The sequence below is a fragment of the Chamaea fasciata genome, unplaced genomic scaffold (assembly GCF_029207755.1).
Source record: "Chamaea fasciata isolate MVZ Bird 193981 ecotype frontalis unplaced genomic scaffold, bChaFas1.0.hap1 SCAF_11, whole genome shotgun sequence".
In the NCBI taxonomy this organism is placed as follows: Eukaryota; Metazoa; Chordata; class Aves; order Passeriformes; family Sylviidae; genus Chamaea; species Chamaea fasciata.
The window spans coordinates 20,885,069-20,899,003 of NW_027094096.1; the positions used below are offsets into that span (position 1 = coordinate 20,885,069).

The following is a 13,935-nucleotide window of genomic DNA, read 5'->3' on the forward strand; positions in this document are numbered from 1 at the left end:
CCAGGGGGCGCGCGGGGGCGGGGTTTGGTCATGGCCCCGCCCAGGCCCCGCCCCCGCCGCGCGCGTGCCCGTGGCCCGGCGGCGCGCGCGGTGCCTCGGCGGCGGCGGCGGCGGCGAGATGCGAGCGGCGGGGCTGCGGCGGCTGCTGCTGCTGGTGCTGCTGGCGGGGCTGGCCGCGGCACCGGGCGGCGGCGGCGCGGCGGCGGCGGAGCAGGGCGGGCTGCCCGCGAAGAAGCTGCGCATGGCCTACGCCACCGGGCCGCTGCTCAAGTTCCAGATCTGGTGAGGGGCGCCCGCCAAGATGGCGGCCGCCAAGATGGCGGCGTCCGCCGGGCCGTCGCCTCTCCCTCCCTCTCTCCCTCGTTCGTTTTTTTCTCCTTCCTTTCCCCCAGCGCTGCGGCGGCCTCGCTCCCTCTTGTCGTCCCCGGAGCGGCCACCCCCAGGGACCGGGGCCGCCCCGGCCCGGGCGACCTGCCCGGGCGTCCGGGCCTGCTGGAGCGTGGGAGGCGGCACCGGGCCGCGGGCGGCGGCTCTTGCCGTGCGTCCCGCTCTACGCCATAAAACCCGCTTTTCGGGCCCTTTCGTGGCGTGTGTGGCCTTGTGCTAGTGCGGGGCTAAGGCCTGGGTGGAATCCATGTCTTAGCAATGGCTGTAATCGTGTTTATTTTGGTGCAGTGCCCGTGTTGCAGTCGGTGCGCTCGGGCACCGTTGCACCATTTCGGGCTGGTGCCGATGCGGCTCCGAGCGGGGCTGAGGCGGCCCCGGCGCACGGGGCCTGTTCGCGGGGAGAAAAATCTCAACAGGCCGGGGGCGCTCCGCACCGCGGCCCGGCACGAACAGCCTGGCCGGGCCCCGCGGGTCCGGGAGGCGCTGCAGAAGGGCTCGGGGGAAAGCGCTGGGTTTGGGGTCTGGCGGTTTGCCGCGGGTTTATAGAGGCGACTTCTGAAAGGCCAGGCAGAGGACAGCTCGGCAATATTTAACTTCTGAAGTTCCTGTGTCGTGCTGACATGGGGGTGGCTGGGAGTGACACTGCCTGTCTGGGCAGTCCCAGAGAAGACGTCTAAAACCGTCTCTGTGTGAAGATATATATATATATATATACATATATATATATATATACATATATATATATAATTTTTTTTTTTTTTTGGCACAGAGCAGGGGATTGCTTACATCGACTTCCTAAATTAATCCTAACTTAACAGATTTTTCCAGGGAAAGCGAGTGCTGTGGTGCCCAGTGGGTGTTTCCAGGGCTCTGTGTCTGTGCTGGGACGTGGAGCAAACCAGTTTCACACCCAGGGCTTACCTGTTGGGATTTGTGATGTGTAATTTCACTGCAGGTCGGGTTTTCTCCGTGCTGTACAAGATGTTAGTTCTGTTTTAGCTGGAAGGGAGTGTGAGGGGTGCTGGGCAGAGCTGGTGTGCAGCTGGAGCTGTGGTGACAGGGCTGTCTGTGTGCAGTGTCTCCTGAGGCTACAGGCGGGTGTTTGAGGAGTACATGCGGGTCATCAGCCAGCGGTACCCAGACATCCGGATCGAGGGCGAGAACTACCTTCCTCAGCCTATCTACAGGTGAGCCTGGCCCTCCTGCTGCCTGTCTGTCTGCTTTTCAGTGCACAAACACCCACTTTTACACTGAAGTGATACTGAAAATGTAAACTTGAGGGGATTTCCTGTTGTGGTTACATACAAGCAGGGTGATTTTCTGCCTTCCAGGCAGCTGCCTTAGCTTTCCATACAAGTATCACTATCTGGATATCTGTATGGTGAGGCCTGTCATATGCAACCTAAAATAAATTACTTAGCTTTTTTTTGTAACACTGAATTTTCCCAGCTTTTCTTCATGCTATATCTGTACATAAATTCGATTTGTTGCTCAGGCTTATGCACTTAGTGATAAATCCCTCTAATGGGTTATGGGCACAGAGGAAGGGAAAGTTGAATTTTAGTATCTGAATCAGGGAGAGCTCACCTCAAGGGGGAGGCTGCCAGAGTGGGCTTTGCAGCAGCTGTGGGGGGGAAAGCCCAAAGAAATTCAGAAAAAGACAAGCCAATGTTATTGCTGTTAGTTAAGGCAGCGTGCCCACGCTGGGGAGTGATGCCATAGTTACTGGGTGGCTCCTGGAACAGTCGTTGGCCCGTTCCTGGCACGGTGTGGTGGTGGGAGGCTGCAGGGCCTCGGTGTGGGCTGCCTTGGGGAGCTCTGCATCCCTGGGAAATGCTCCACAACAAGTGTCTGGAATATGGAGTGGCTTCTTCACAAACAGAACCTGCTATCCACCTCAGGCATGTGTAAGTTAAAAGCAAAGTCCCATTTGAGGTCTGCTGAGGAGCAAAAGAATCTGTCTGTGGTTTACGGGAAAATGTCTTTCTGGGGTGCTGTGCAAAAGCAGGGCCTTACTGGGGGTGTTGTTCGTGTGTGTTGCTTTTTTGTTTTGTTGGTTTGTTTTGGGTTGGGGTTTTTTCAGTCACTGGTGTGTGTTGTCTCCAACAGGCACATAGCATCCTTCCTGTCCGTCTTCAAACTAGTATTAATTGGCTTAATCATCGTTGGCAAGGACCCCTTTGCTTTCTTTGGCATGCAAGCTCCAAGCATCTGGCAGTGGGGCCAGGAAAACAAGGTAATGGACATGCTTCTCTTAGTCTGAAAAGGCAGCTTCAGAGTTACTTCGTGAGGGTGCTCTGTGAGTCCCTCAGTTCTGGCTGATTTACCTTTCATATGCTACAGCCTTACAGTGAAATAATTCTTACCAGTTGTGCTTTATGCTTTTGACAAACCCAGGTGTGCTTCTGTGATCTCTTTCCAAGCTGCTGCTACTGCAGAGGGGCAGTTGTGGTTAACATGCTGACAAAGATGATAAAAGTTTTCTATTTTTTACGGCTCAAGAGTAGCAATTCAAGCCAGTATTGTTGATGTCAAAATTACAGCACCTCTTTTTTGTTGTCTCGTAACTGTTTTGCAGTTGATGCTTCCATCAGACTCTCAGTAGATCAGGCAGCAATTAGAAGGGCGTTAGAAAAATGAATTTGAGATGTTGTGGGTGTTTTTGGAGAGCAGACTGGCATGACTTTGTGGGAGAATGTCCCCGTGAGTCAGTACTGATGATGCCAGCAGATTCAGGGTGTTGCACTCTGATTTAGAGAAACCTTATTCCAGATTTAGCCCACTGAACTAAAATTTGTAGCCCTTTGTGCTGAGCTCCTGGGCAGTTTGCAGCCCAGGAGCTGTTCCCAGCTGTTCCCTGTTGCAGCCCTGATGTTCTCAGGTGGATTAAATGTGCCAAGCCCGGGCCTGGCAGAGCTGCTGTCGCCGTGCCAGGGGCTGCAGTGACCTGTGTGAGGGTGCTGTGAACAGGAGAAGGAAACCAGAGAGGTGCTGGCAGTGAGGGGGGAGCTGCACTGCTGAAGGTGCTGTCCTTTCCTCCGTAGTCACCCACAGGCAGAGAGAATTCCAGATGAGGAGCTTGGAGGCGTGCAGGAGGGCCCATGGTTCCTACGCGCGTGTGACTTGCCTTGATCTGCTGATGGTGGCTGAGCCCTTGGTCTGTGCTCTGGAGATGTCTGTGACAGTGACCGGCTGTGTCTGTGTGTCACACTGCCAGCCCCGTGCAGCTGGCTCTGCTGGCTCCAGAGCTGTGCACAGGGCCGCCAGTTGGTGGGTTTGGAGCTGGTTTGGTGCTTCTCTGGGGAAGGCAAGGTGCACAGTCTGTGTGAGAGGAGGAAAGGGAGGGGTCTGCAGATGGGAGCATTCCTTGAGCGGCCAGAGGGAGTTCAGAGGCACCTGAGAACAGCAGCAGGGGTGGCTGACATGGTGAGCTCTGTGTGGATCTTTGTTCCCTTCCAGGTATATGCCTGCATGATGGTCTTCTTCCTGAGCAACATGATTGAGAACCAGTGTATGTCCACTGGGGCTTTTGAAATCACTTTGAATGGTAAGCTGAGGCTTTGTTTGAGGGGTGTCACATGTTCACGTGTTAGAGCTGTGGGGTGGGCAGAATAAGGGATGGTGTCAGGAAATTTATGTTCCAAATGTGATAGGTGGAAGTTGTCATCCATTTGAATATTCAGATGTTCAGAATCTCCTATTGTCTATCACAGTAAATGACAAAAATCATAGCAGTCTTACAAATCAATTTTTACAGATGTCAGATATTCTAGAATGGCTCTGTAAAAACCTACTCAGAGGGATATTTGATCCCTTGGAATTACTGTTGTATTCTTTTTGTGTGTGTGATGTGTGTTAAATAAGAAGCCATCAGCGAGGGGCATGTGCTCTCCAATGAGATGCTTTCCTGACTGTTCTGCAGCATACTTTAGCCTTGGAATCCTAAAGAATCTGTTACTGTTATGAGATTATCAGTACTAGTAGAGAACACTACTGACTTTTCAGGTTGAAAAGAACATCAGTGGATATTTTGCACCTCTCCATCAATAGGATACACTTCTGAATGGGAGCATTAGATACTCTGCTCTCCTAGTTGGGCTGGGGTTCAGCATAGCCAGAGGCTGGAAGCGTTGTTGATTCAGGTGTTTTCCTCACCATAGATCTGCACCAACTCACAGCTTCCCAGAGCTCCTCAATTCCATGTGTGCACCAGCTCTGTCTGTTTGCTGATGCTCCCAGTGTAACGGTGCTTCTCTCCCATGTGTGTTGTGTGCAGATGTCCCAGTGTGGTCGAAGCTGGAGTCTGGCCACCTCCCTTCCATGCAGCAGCTGGTTCAGATCCTGGACAGCGAGATGAAGCTCAATGTGCACATGGAGTCCCTGCCCCGGCACCGATCATAGCCCCATCCCTCAGCACTGAAACCTCCCGTGAGTCTCCTCAGTGCCCAGGGCCGGTGTGCCCATGGGGGACAGGCACACTGGGGACTGCAGCTGGGATTGGCTTTGTTCAGTTCAGTGTTCTTCTGGAGAGCCAGCTCCCACCGTGTGCTGTCACAGAGGTGTTTGGGTGGGAAGTTTTGGGATGTGCCTCATTCTGCCTGTCTCAGCAGGAAGCTGGCATTCCATGAGGCAGGAGAATGTGTGTTACTGCAGGCAGAAGGCCTGATGTCAATGAAGCGTGTGGTGCAGAGATCAGAAACACTGCATTAAGTGCCTTAGAACAGCCTCTGTGCAGGGAATTAAGGTCTCCTTGGCTTTTAACCCAGTTGCATTCTACAACCTTGGGGAGCAGGATGCTGTCCTGTTCTTGCTTAACCCTGGAGAACAGAACATTGCTGTGCCCTGGTTGCTGTACTGCCCTGCCCCTCTGCAAACGCTCCACAGCTTTTGGTAGCACAGGGTTCACATCCTGTAGGTGTTCCATGACAAATCACTTCCACGTTCCGGTGTCACCTGTGACTTTCAAAATTCATTGCTTACGATTCCCTGTTGTGGGCGGGGCTCAGGGCAGGTGTGGGCGGGGCTCAGGACAGGTGTGAGCCAATCTCAGGACAGGTGTGAGCCAATCTCAGAGCAGGCGTAGGCCGGGCTCAGGACAGGTGTGAGCCAATCTCAGGACAGGTGTGAGCCAATCTCAGGACAGGTGTAGGCCGGGCTCAGGACAGGTGTGACCCAATCTCAGGACAGGCGTAGGCCGGGCTCAGGACAGATGTGACCCAATCTCAGGACAGGCGTAGGCCGGGCTCAGGACAGTGTAGGCTGGGCTCAGGACAGATGTGGTGCTGCTGTGGCCCAGGACTGTTGCTGACTAACCCAGGTGTCTCTCCACAGACGTTGGGTGGTGGTTCCCAGGCCGCGTGGTGCAGATCCATGAAGGCCTGCACTGAAGACAGCTGCTGTTGGTGCAGGCTGGATGCCTCTCCTGCAGCCACGTTGTGCCTCCTGGACAAACACTCAATGAGCCCTGTTTCAGTGCTGGCCAGTCCACACTGCACAGCCACGAGTGCAATAATACTGTATAGTTTTTTTAAGACTTCATTCGACCAGTTCATAGATCAGCAATGCAGGCATTACTAATGGTAACTTATTTTATATTCATGTTTCACACAATGGCAGATTGAGTTGATACCTAATTTTTCCTTGGAAAAAGAGAAGTTTGTTTAATCTGTTGTATTTTATATGAATTTATGTTCTTTTTGTAGTTTAAAATGAAGTTATAGGAGTGTCTGATATTGTCCTAAACTGTTGAGTAATTGATAGCTGTCTATCAAATCTCTTTAATGTGGTTAAAACAGGTTTGTATATTTTTCAAAATCTATGACAGAGTCGAACAGTGCATTATATACTGAATTATATAAGCAAAATTATATGCGGAATAGTTATATCATTTGGTGATATCAGTGAAAATTAAGATCAGCTACTCTTAAGTCATGTGGGCCAGCCTCAGCAGTTCTTCCTTGGCCATTTGAGAGATGAGCTGGGCCTTCCTGCTGTCCTAAATAGAACCCAAGAACATTAATTGAAATAAAGAGTTCCCATTTCCTGTGTGAAGTACCTTGTTTCTCACTGATGGACATTCTTGGAATTGCAATTGAAAAAAGTGCATAAAAAGCCAAATTTCCAAAGTTACTGACCTTGTTTTTGTTGTGTAAGGCCCTGAGAACCTCCAGGGCAGGCAGGGGCACATGGGGCCTGGCCTTGTCCTTCAGGCAGCTGCCACAGTTCAGGTGTGGCCTCCCTGGGGATGCCAGCATGAACCCCAAGTTTCAGTGGCAGCTCTGAGGGGCTGGAAGGTTCCTCTGAACACCCACTGGCAGCTGTGTTTGCAGTTCCTGAACCAGAGCCCATGCCAGGCCCCAGCTGGTGCTCCCTGAGTCAGGCAGTGATTGCTCTGGGCACGCTGAGGGCACTTGTCACTCTCTGCACAGGGAATCACCTTGTCCTGTACCTGCCGCTGGCTGAGCTGCCCTGGGCGTGGGCGCTAGGAGTGTCACGAGTGGCAGAGAGCAGTGCCTGTGTGGGTGACCTGAGCAAACACCTGCCTGTGTACCTGCCCAAGGCCTGGCTCGGCTGTACTCTTTGTTGTTACCTTGTGCCTTACCCAAGGGCTGAAGTGACTGCTCGGCCGGGGCTGGAGATGGAAGGGAGGCTGCTCAGGAGCACTGCACTGCTGTGAGCACTGCGCTGCTCTCCCCCAGCAAAGCCCCATCGTGCCTCCATGGCCAAGGTGCTGTCAGTGCGGGCTGGTACTGCCGGCCCTGAGCAGCACCCCTCTGGGCCTGTGTGCCTCAGCCCTGGACTGCCTTCGCTCTGCACCAGGGCAGCGCCAGGGGAGAAACCTTGCTGAGCACGTGCAGGTGCCACAGCCCCGGGGCCTGTCTCTGCCTCATTTTGCCTCACGCCACACACACACTGCTCAGAGCTGCTGTGCATTCACTATGGCCGTGATGGAGCTGTGCAGCTCATCGCTTATGTCAGCAGCCATGCAGAGCTCCAGGATCTTCACAGCCTGGGTTATGAGGTACATGGGAGGCTGCATTTTGTTCCACTGCTCGCCAGAAGGGAAGTTGAGGCATCCGCGCATCCTGTCGAAGAGCTGCAGGATCCTGACGCGGAAGGCGAGCACAGGAGTTCATCCTCCCCGAGCTGGGCTGCAGGGGGCAGCTGGCTGCCGGCGCTGACCTGCAGAGCACAGGGCGTGTGTCACAGAGCCACCCGAGCCGGGGACGGGGCCTCCACCTCCGGGCACAAACCTGCCCCTGGGACAGCAGCCTGTGGAGGAAAGAACCTGCCCTGCACCCTGCCCACACGGATCACAGCTCTTCTCCCTGTGGCAGAGCCAGGGGGACCCTTGGGGATGTAGCCAGGGAGCTGCCTGGGACTGGAGTCCCGCACTGTGGCTCTTGCAGAGGGCTGGGGCTGGCAAGTGCCCCCATCTCCATAGGAGTGGTGGGAACGTGTGCACCTCCACGGCTTGCTTTTTGGGGAAGGAGCATGGGACAACATAGGGAGCATCCACCATGGGATAGGCACAGATGGGAGCTCCCCTGGCTGCCCTGCTCCCATTGTGGGGAGTGGCTCTGCACAGGAGCAGTTACCTGAACTCTGGTTCCCATGTTGAATTTTGCTTGTCACCCCATGGCGAGGAAGGAGACAAAGATCTTGTCCTGGCCCAGGATCCTGACCCCCACATGGCGGTTCAGGGAGATGAAAATAGGGCTCAGTGGGACGTGCGGTTCCGGTGACAAGTTTGGCCACATCCACCTTCTTACCCTGTTGCCTGCTTGGTCCAAACACTGCCCACCCTGGATACTCATATTTATCCTAAACAAAGAGAAATGGAAGCTCTGAACCCTGTAAGCTCCCGCGGCAGAATGTCTCATTCCCCTAAGGATGGTACAGAGGCACAGCAGGGGCAGGATCTGTCTCCTACCTCTCAAGGCACAGCTGCCTTGCCATGCTGCTCTGGGGGCACCTGAAGCAAGGCCCATGAGATGCTGAATTTGTCTATTTTTGGATGCTATTAAAAATACCCTTTATGGCCTTTGAAATGTCAATGCACAGAGGAGACAGCAAAGCTGCTGAACGCACCACTCGTCTCCGTTCCGATAATAGCATGCGCTCCTGCCGTCAGACTGAAACAGTGCTCGGATTTTGGTCGTCCTCAGCTCATCCTCCTGTACTATGAGACTATGCTGGTCTCTCTCTTCTGTGGTGATGACGGCCAGGTTTCCAGATGGATAGCTGCTGCCAGGTAAGGTGTTTGTAACCCCCTGCTTTGCTTGGTTGGTCTGTTATAACACACTAAATACTTCTGGGCACTACTTTGGGGTGTAAAAACTGATATATTACCCAGAGCACTGTGTTAAAAGTGTGCTGCTCCCTTGGGCTGGGTCTTGGAAGCTAGTGCTCACTGGAGCTGCTGGCTGCTCTCTGAAACCTCTACCCAGGAGCAGTGTCAGGTTTCACTGCTGCTGCTCCTCAGACAGCCAGTGGGAGTGATGAGCTGGGTTGTAATAAAGTGGACTGAGACACACTTAAAATTAGTAACAGCCCTGGACTAACACAGGCAAATGAACCCTGTAAAGGATACAATCACTGCGAGGTTCCGTCTGGGAGCATGGTAAGGAATTTCTTCCCATTTTTGTAGTATTTCTGCACCAATTTAGCCTTCCCCACCTAAGATTGGAAGGATAAAATAGATGAGAGCAGTCTGGCACAGCTGCCCTTTGAAAAGGGGCACTGCCAGGCTCTGACTGCTCAGAGCACTGACACGTCCAAGGTGCTCCCGTCGCTGCCCCGCAGGTACTCGCCTTTTTCCCCAGGAGACTGAAATCGTAGCCGAGGGCGCTGTGGGACATGGGATCCTCCTCGGGCTGGGACTTGGGCCTGGGCTCCTTCTTGGGCCTGGGCTCTGGCTTGGGCTTCTCCTCAAGCCAGAGCTCTGGCTTGGGCTCCTCCTTGGGCCAGGGCTTCTTCTCGGGCTTCTCAGGCTGGGGCTTTGGCTCAGGCTTCTCCTCAGGCCAGGGCTCCAGCTCAGGCCCCTCCTCTGGCTGGGGCTCCTTCTCAGGCTTCTCCCCAGGCTGGGGCTCCAGCTCGGGCTCCTCGTCAGGCCAGAGCTCTGGCTCAGACTCTTCCTCGGGCCGGGATTTGGGCTCGGGCTCCTTCTCCAGCCGGGGCTCGGGCTCGGCTGTGCTCACAACAGGCTCGGGGGTCCCGCCTCGAGTGGCACTCAGCTTTAACGACTCGTCAGCCAGCTCTGTGGCCACGAGAATCTTCTGCTGCCTGGAAAATAGAACTGTTGTTGACAACTCATGTATTGTGTTTTGGAAAGCTGCATGTAGTGGATATCCCTGCTTTAGGAACACAATCTCTGAATTTGTTTTTCTCTCTGCTCACAATTCCAATTAACAGGCAGCAGAGTGCCACCAAAATACTCATACCTCAGCAGAGAGGAATTGCTCCCACACAGATTCCAGTGAACAGACTGCCACTGCAGCGGCATCAGCTCTGCTGGCAGGAGAGCTGAATATTGTAATGGGGTTTGGATCGGGATTTTATGTGAAAGAGAAGGACAGATGCCCACAAGATCAAGAAAACAGCTCATCTCCAAGAATATTTGCACTATTCTTGTGTAGCTTCCTATGACTCTGACAGTGGGACAGTGGTTTGGTGTGTGCTCTGTACATAGGATGCACTTGCACCCTCAGACTGCAAAGGATTTTCAAGGAGACCAACAATTCCATGTCTACTGGTTTAGTTTTCCTTTTCCCTGTGGCTTAGACTTTCCCTGTAGGCTTAAACTCTTGCACAAGCTTTGGGTCGCCTGCTAAATGGCCTGAGAACTTGCAGAGTTCTTGTGTGTGACTCTGGAAACTGTAATCCAAACAGTGTTTATGGACCAAAACAGAAATACAAACTCCAGCTTTGTTTCAGTGCCAGAGGTGGAAGCTACACCCAAATACTGTCCCTTCCCACAGCTGTGGGTTTTTTTTGGCTCTACCTTTCTCTAGACAGTTCATCTGTCAGCACTGGAATTGACATTTCACTCAGCATGTGCCTCGCCACCCCCTTGTGCAGCCTGGCAATAGAGGAGCCAGGAGGGACCAGAGAGAATCTGAACTTCTGGTGCCTAAGGCAAAGGTTTTTCTTCTTTCATCCCTCTCCCTGTGGATTCTTAACACCCCTTTTCCCCTCAGAGCTCCCTGCTGTTCATTACGCAGACCTGATCCCCAGTTCTCCCAGTACCTCCAGTCCTCTTTGTCCTTGGAGAGCAGCAGGCTGACTTCAGAGCCGACGGATTCATCGGTGCTGACAGCTCTGGGAACGCTGCTGGCATCCTCGGGCGTCTTCCTGTCCACTGTGAACTCAAGAGCTCCGGGCTGTGCCCGCAGCGGAATCTCTGGAAGGCAGGAGAGCGGAGCCGTGAGCGCGGCCGTTCCACAGCACAGCCCTGCCCGTCCCTCCCGCCTGCTCCTCGGAGAGAGGGACATCCTCGGAGGAGGGGAACGGCCTCTCCAGGCTGTCGCAGGACTCGCGCGTTGGCTCAGCGCTCTCCTCTGCCTGCAGCGGGGAGAGCGGGGGGAAGGACGTGGGATACCAGCCCCCTGACCCCCAGGTCAGCACGGCCAAAAAGGGCTCTGCTCAAAATGCAACAAATGTGACAAAGCACCTAAGGGCACTCAGGACAGATCTGTGTCTGTGAGAGCTTGGAACGACTTAACTCAAAACATTGGGTTCAGGAAACCACCAAAAAGAACAGCAGATGTGCTGTAAGTAAGTCAATAAGTGCCCCCAAAGAAAATGAATGACTGTGGTATTTATGAGCTCTGCTCCTTCCCAGGGAAGCTGAGAGCACAGAACACTGTAGCTGAGGATGTGAATGCATTACAGAGAGACAAATCGATGTCTGTGGTTGTGGGAGTTTCTGAGGAAGCACCAGCAGACTTGGTGATACAGAGCTGGTCACATCCGACCGGCTGCAAACCAGGCTGGCAGCAGGGAGTGTTTTGAGGATGGGTACTGGATATCCTGAAACCAAATTCCCTTGCTCGCCACCTCGTGCCTCGGATTAACTCTTTGGTGGCTTTGCTCTGCTAAGGGTTACAGGGAGCTCTGTGCCCTGCTTGTATTCTGTGGCTGTACCTATTTATATTATTTTTGTGTCTGATTTAGACAAAATATTCCGCTGGGAAACTCTCAACAGAGGATGCAGCAGTGGGGAGAGGCCGCACAGCCTCTTGCTGCCCAGGTGGGCACAGCCAGCGCTGTTTAACAGACTCGCCGAAGAGAAACCTGTCATGAAGGGGCTCCTCTGCCGGCTCGGCAAAGGGCGTTGGTTCCATGTTTTCTACACGGAACCGTGTGAACGAAGCGGTGGGAGCGCCCAGCCCCAGCTGACCTCGCGGTGTACGTTCTCCTGTGAGGACTCGGGTCTGTAGGCCGGAGGGTGGGCAGGCTGGTGGGGGTCGGCTGCGGGCCAGTCAGAGGTGTCTCGTACTGCGGCTCTACAGGGTGGTCAGTGCCCTCCTCGGGGGGCTGGGGCCAGCGAGGCTCGCTCGCCCCATCGCCCGCTCCATGGTCCGCCCCTCCGCTGGGCTCCGCGGCGCGGCGCGGCCCGTACACGCCCGGCGGTTGCGGCGCCGTCTCCAGCGCGACGCTGGGGGCGCGGGGGACGCCGGGACCGTGCGGGCGGTGGCTCCGCCCCCGGTCCGCCCCGGCCCCGCCCCTTTCCGGCCCCTCCCCTCAGCCCCGCCCCGGACCGGCCCCGGTCCCGGCCCCGCCCCTTTCCGGTCCCTCCCCTCAGCCCCGCCCGGCCCCGCCCCAGCTCGGCCCCGCCCCAGCCCGGCTTTCCCGGCGCTGCTTCTGCCGGCGGCGCCTCCTGCGCTCCGCTCCCCGTGCCCGCCGCACCACCCGGGCCCGCGGCCGGGACAGGAGCCAGGGCGGCTCTCGGGGGGCAGCCGGAGGCTGCGGGGCCCGCCGTGCTGGCCGTGTCCCGCGCCCGCCGAGCCCCGGAGCTGCGGCTTCTGTCAGGAGCTGGGAGCTGGACCGGGGAGGACACGCGTTACCAAACCCGACGTGACAGCCCTTTCGGACACGACCTGTCCGCACCCGGAACACCTGCCCGAGTGGATTGCTTACACCTGTGTCACACGCTTGTCACACATCTTCCTGGTCTCTCCCGTAGGACTCGGCGCTGTCGAACCTCTCCAAGGAATCTGCACATACAGGCTGGGGGCTTGAGAGGGGTCAGTTCTGTTCAGAGAGCTAGGCAGGCCTCAAAAACCTCTTCTGAATGTCTTGAGGAACTGTCACACTTTTCCTTGGGAAGTCGTATCAGCTGCCTTGGGAAGTAAACCTGAAACCTGAGGGAATCCTGAAATTAATGACACCAGTCTACTCGCTGACCTGAACTGGAAACACCTCCCTTCTTGGCAGTGCCAGCTGAGGTATTCCTTATCCTAAACCCAGTTTCAGTCAGAAGAGACACAAGGTGACAGGTTCCTTTTGTTTGGGTTTTTTGAGGTGAAATCTAACAAGAGTTTGCCACTCCTTCGGAACTGAGTGGTGTGGACAGACTTAATGATAAAGTGTGTTAACTTATCTAATAGGTAACACTGGAGTAATTAATTATTCATGCAATATTCAAAGACACACTTTATAGTTTTGCTTTATGCAAAAATCCTCTAATGTCCCTACTTTCAGTAAGAAAATCACCTTGCACTCTAAGTTGTTCTCAATTACAGAAAAATTAATCAAATTGTTAGGAATTCTTGCTCAAATCCTGATGAAAGCACAGGTGGTAACAGCTGTTGGAACCATGGCCTGACTTCGATCCTGCTTATGCTGGAGGCAATTAGTTCACCAGGCTGATGCTGCTGGAGCTCTGCCAGCACAGTGTAAGTGAGACCAGATGTAGCATCTTTAATTGTTGGTATTCAGTGCCTAGAGAGTAATTCCTTGGGAGGTTTTTTCCATGGTCACTTCCAAGTTCTTGCAGCCAGACCGAGCTTCCCTTCACTGAGGCCAAACTTGTTCTTGTGCACCTTTCTGAGGGCTGCTGCCAGGTGCTGGGGATGGCTGCTTAGTGCTTGGACATAACTGCGGAGCTCTCCCAGGAGGAACACTGCCAGGCCTGGTTTTCCTCCTTTTGTACCGTATTTATTCACACCAAGGCTCTCCTGTCCCGTTTCCTGCCCTTTTCCCTGTTGTGAGGCTTCCCCCGGCAGTGCCACCTCGTGGCTCACTGCCTGCCCCAGACGGGAGGGACCAGACCGGGCACAGCCGATCCTGGAGCTGGGATTTGCTGTCAGCGATTCAAGCTGAACGTTCCCAGGGCAGAGCGGGGAGCTGCAGGTAGAGTCACTTGTGGTGACAGCCCCGTGACTCAGTTGCACAGGTCAGGCTGTTCCTGGGACTCACATCCCCACCCAGTTCTCTGCTCGTGTGTCTGGCAGCAAGGCTGGGAGGTGGCAGGGGCAAGGAGCCCTCCAGGGAGAGCCAGCCCATGCCAGGGGATCCCAGGGGATCCCAGCTGACCCAGCGTGG

General features: G+C 54.6%; 2 protein-coding genes across 2 annotated transcripts; one reads left to right on the forward strand and one right to left on the reverse strand.

The window, feature by feature from the left end:
* The first annotated feature begins 83 nt into the window (after positions 1–83).
* On the forward strand, positions 84–6,438 carry SELENOT (selenoprotein T). Its single transcript, XM_066193608.1, has 6 exons — positions 84–282; positions 1,464–1,574; positions 2,497–2,623; positions 3,847–3,934; positions 4,664–4,815; positions 5,719–6,438. Exons 1-5 carry the CDS (start codon positions 119–121, stop codon positions 4,786–4,788), a joined length of 615 nt encoding a protein of 204 aa, XP_066049705.1. The 5' UTR covers positions 84–118; the 3' UTR covers positions 4,789–4,815; positions 5,719–6,438.
* A 106-nt stretch (positions 6,439–6,544) lies between these two features.
* ERICH6 (glutamate rich 6) lies at positions 6,545–11,732 on the reverse strand. Its single transcript, XM_066193857.1, is given in 9 exon segments — positions 6,545–7,512; positions 7,515–7,569; positions 7,986–8,211; positions 8,479–8,631; positions 8,981–9,066; positions 9,201–9,672; positions 10,636–10,789; positions 10,845–10,950; positions 11,622–11,732. Coding segments are annotated over 9 exon segments (1,572 nt in total). The 3' UTR covers positions 6,545–7,303.
* Positions 11,733–13,935: the final 2,203 nt, after the last annotated feature.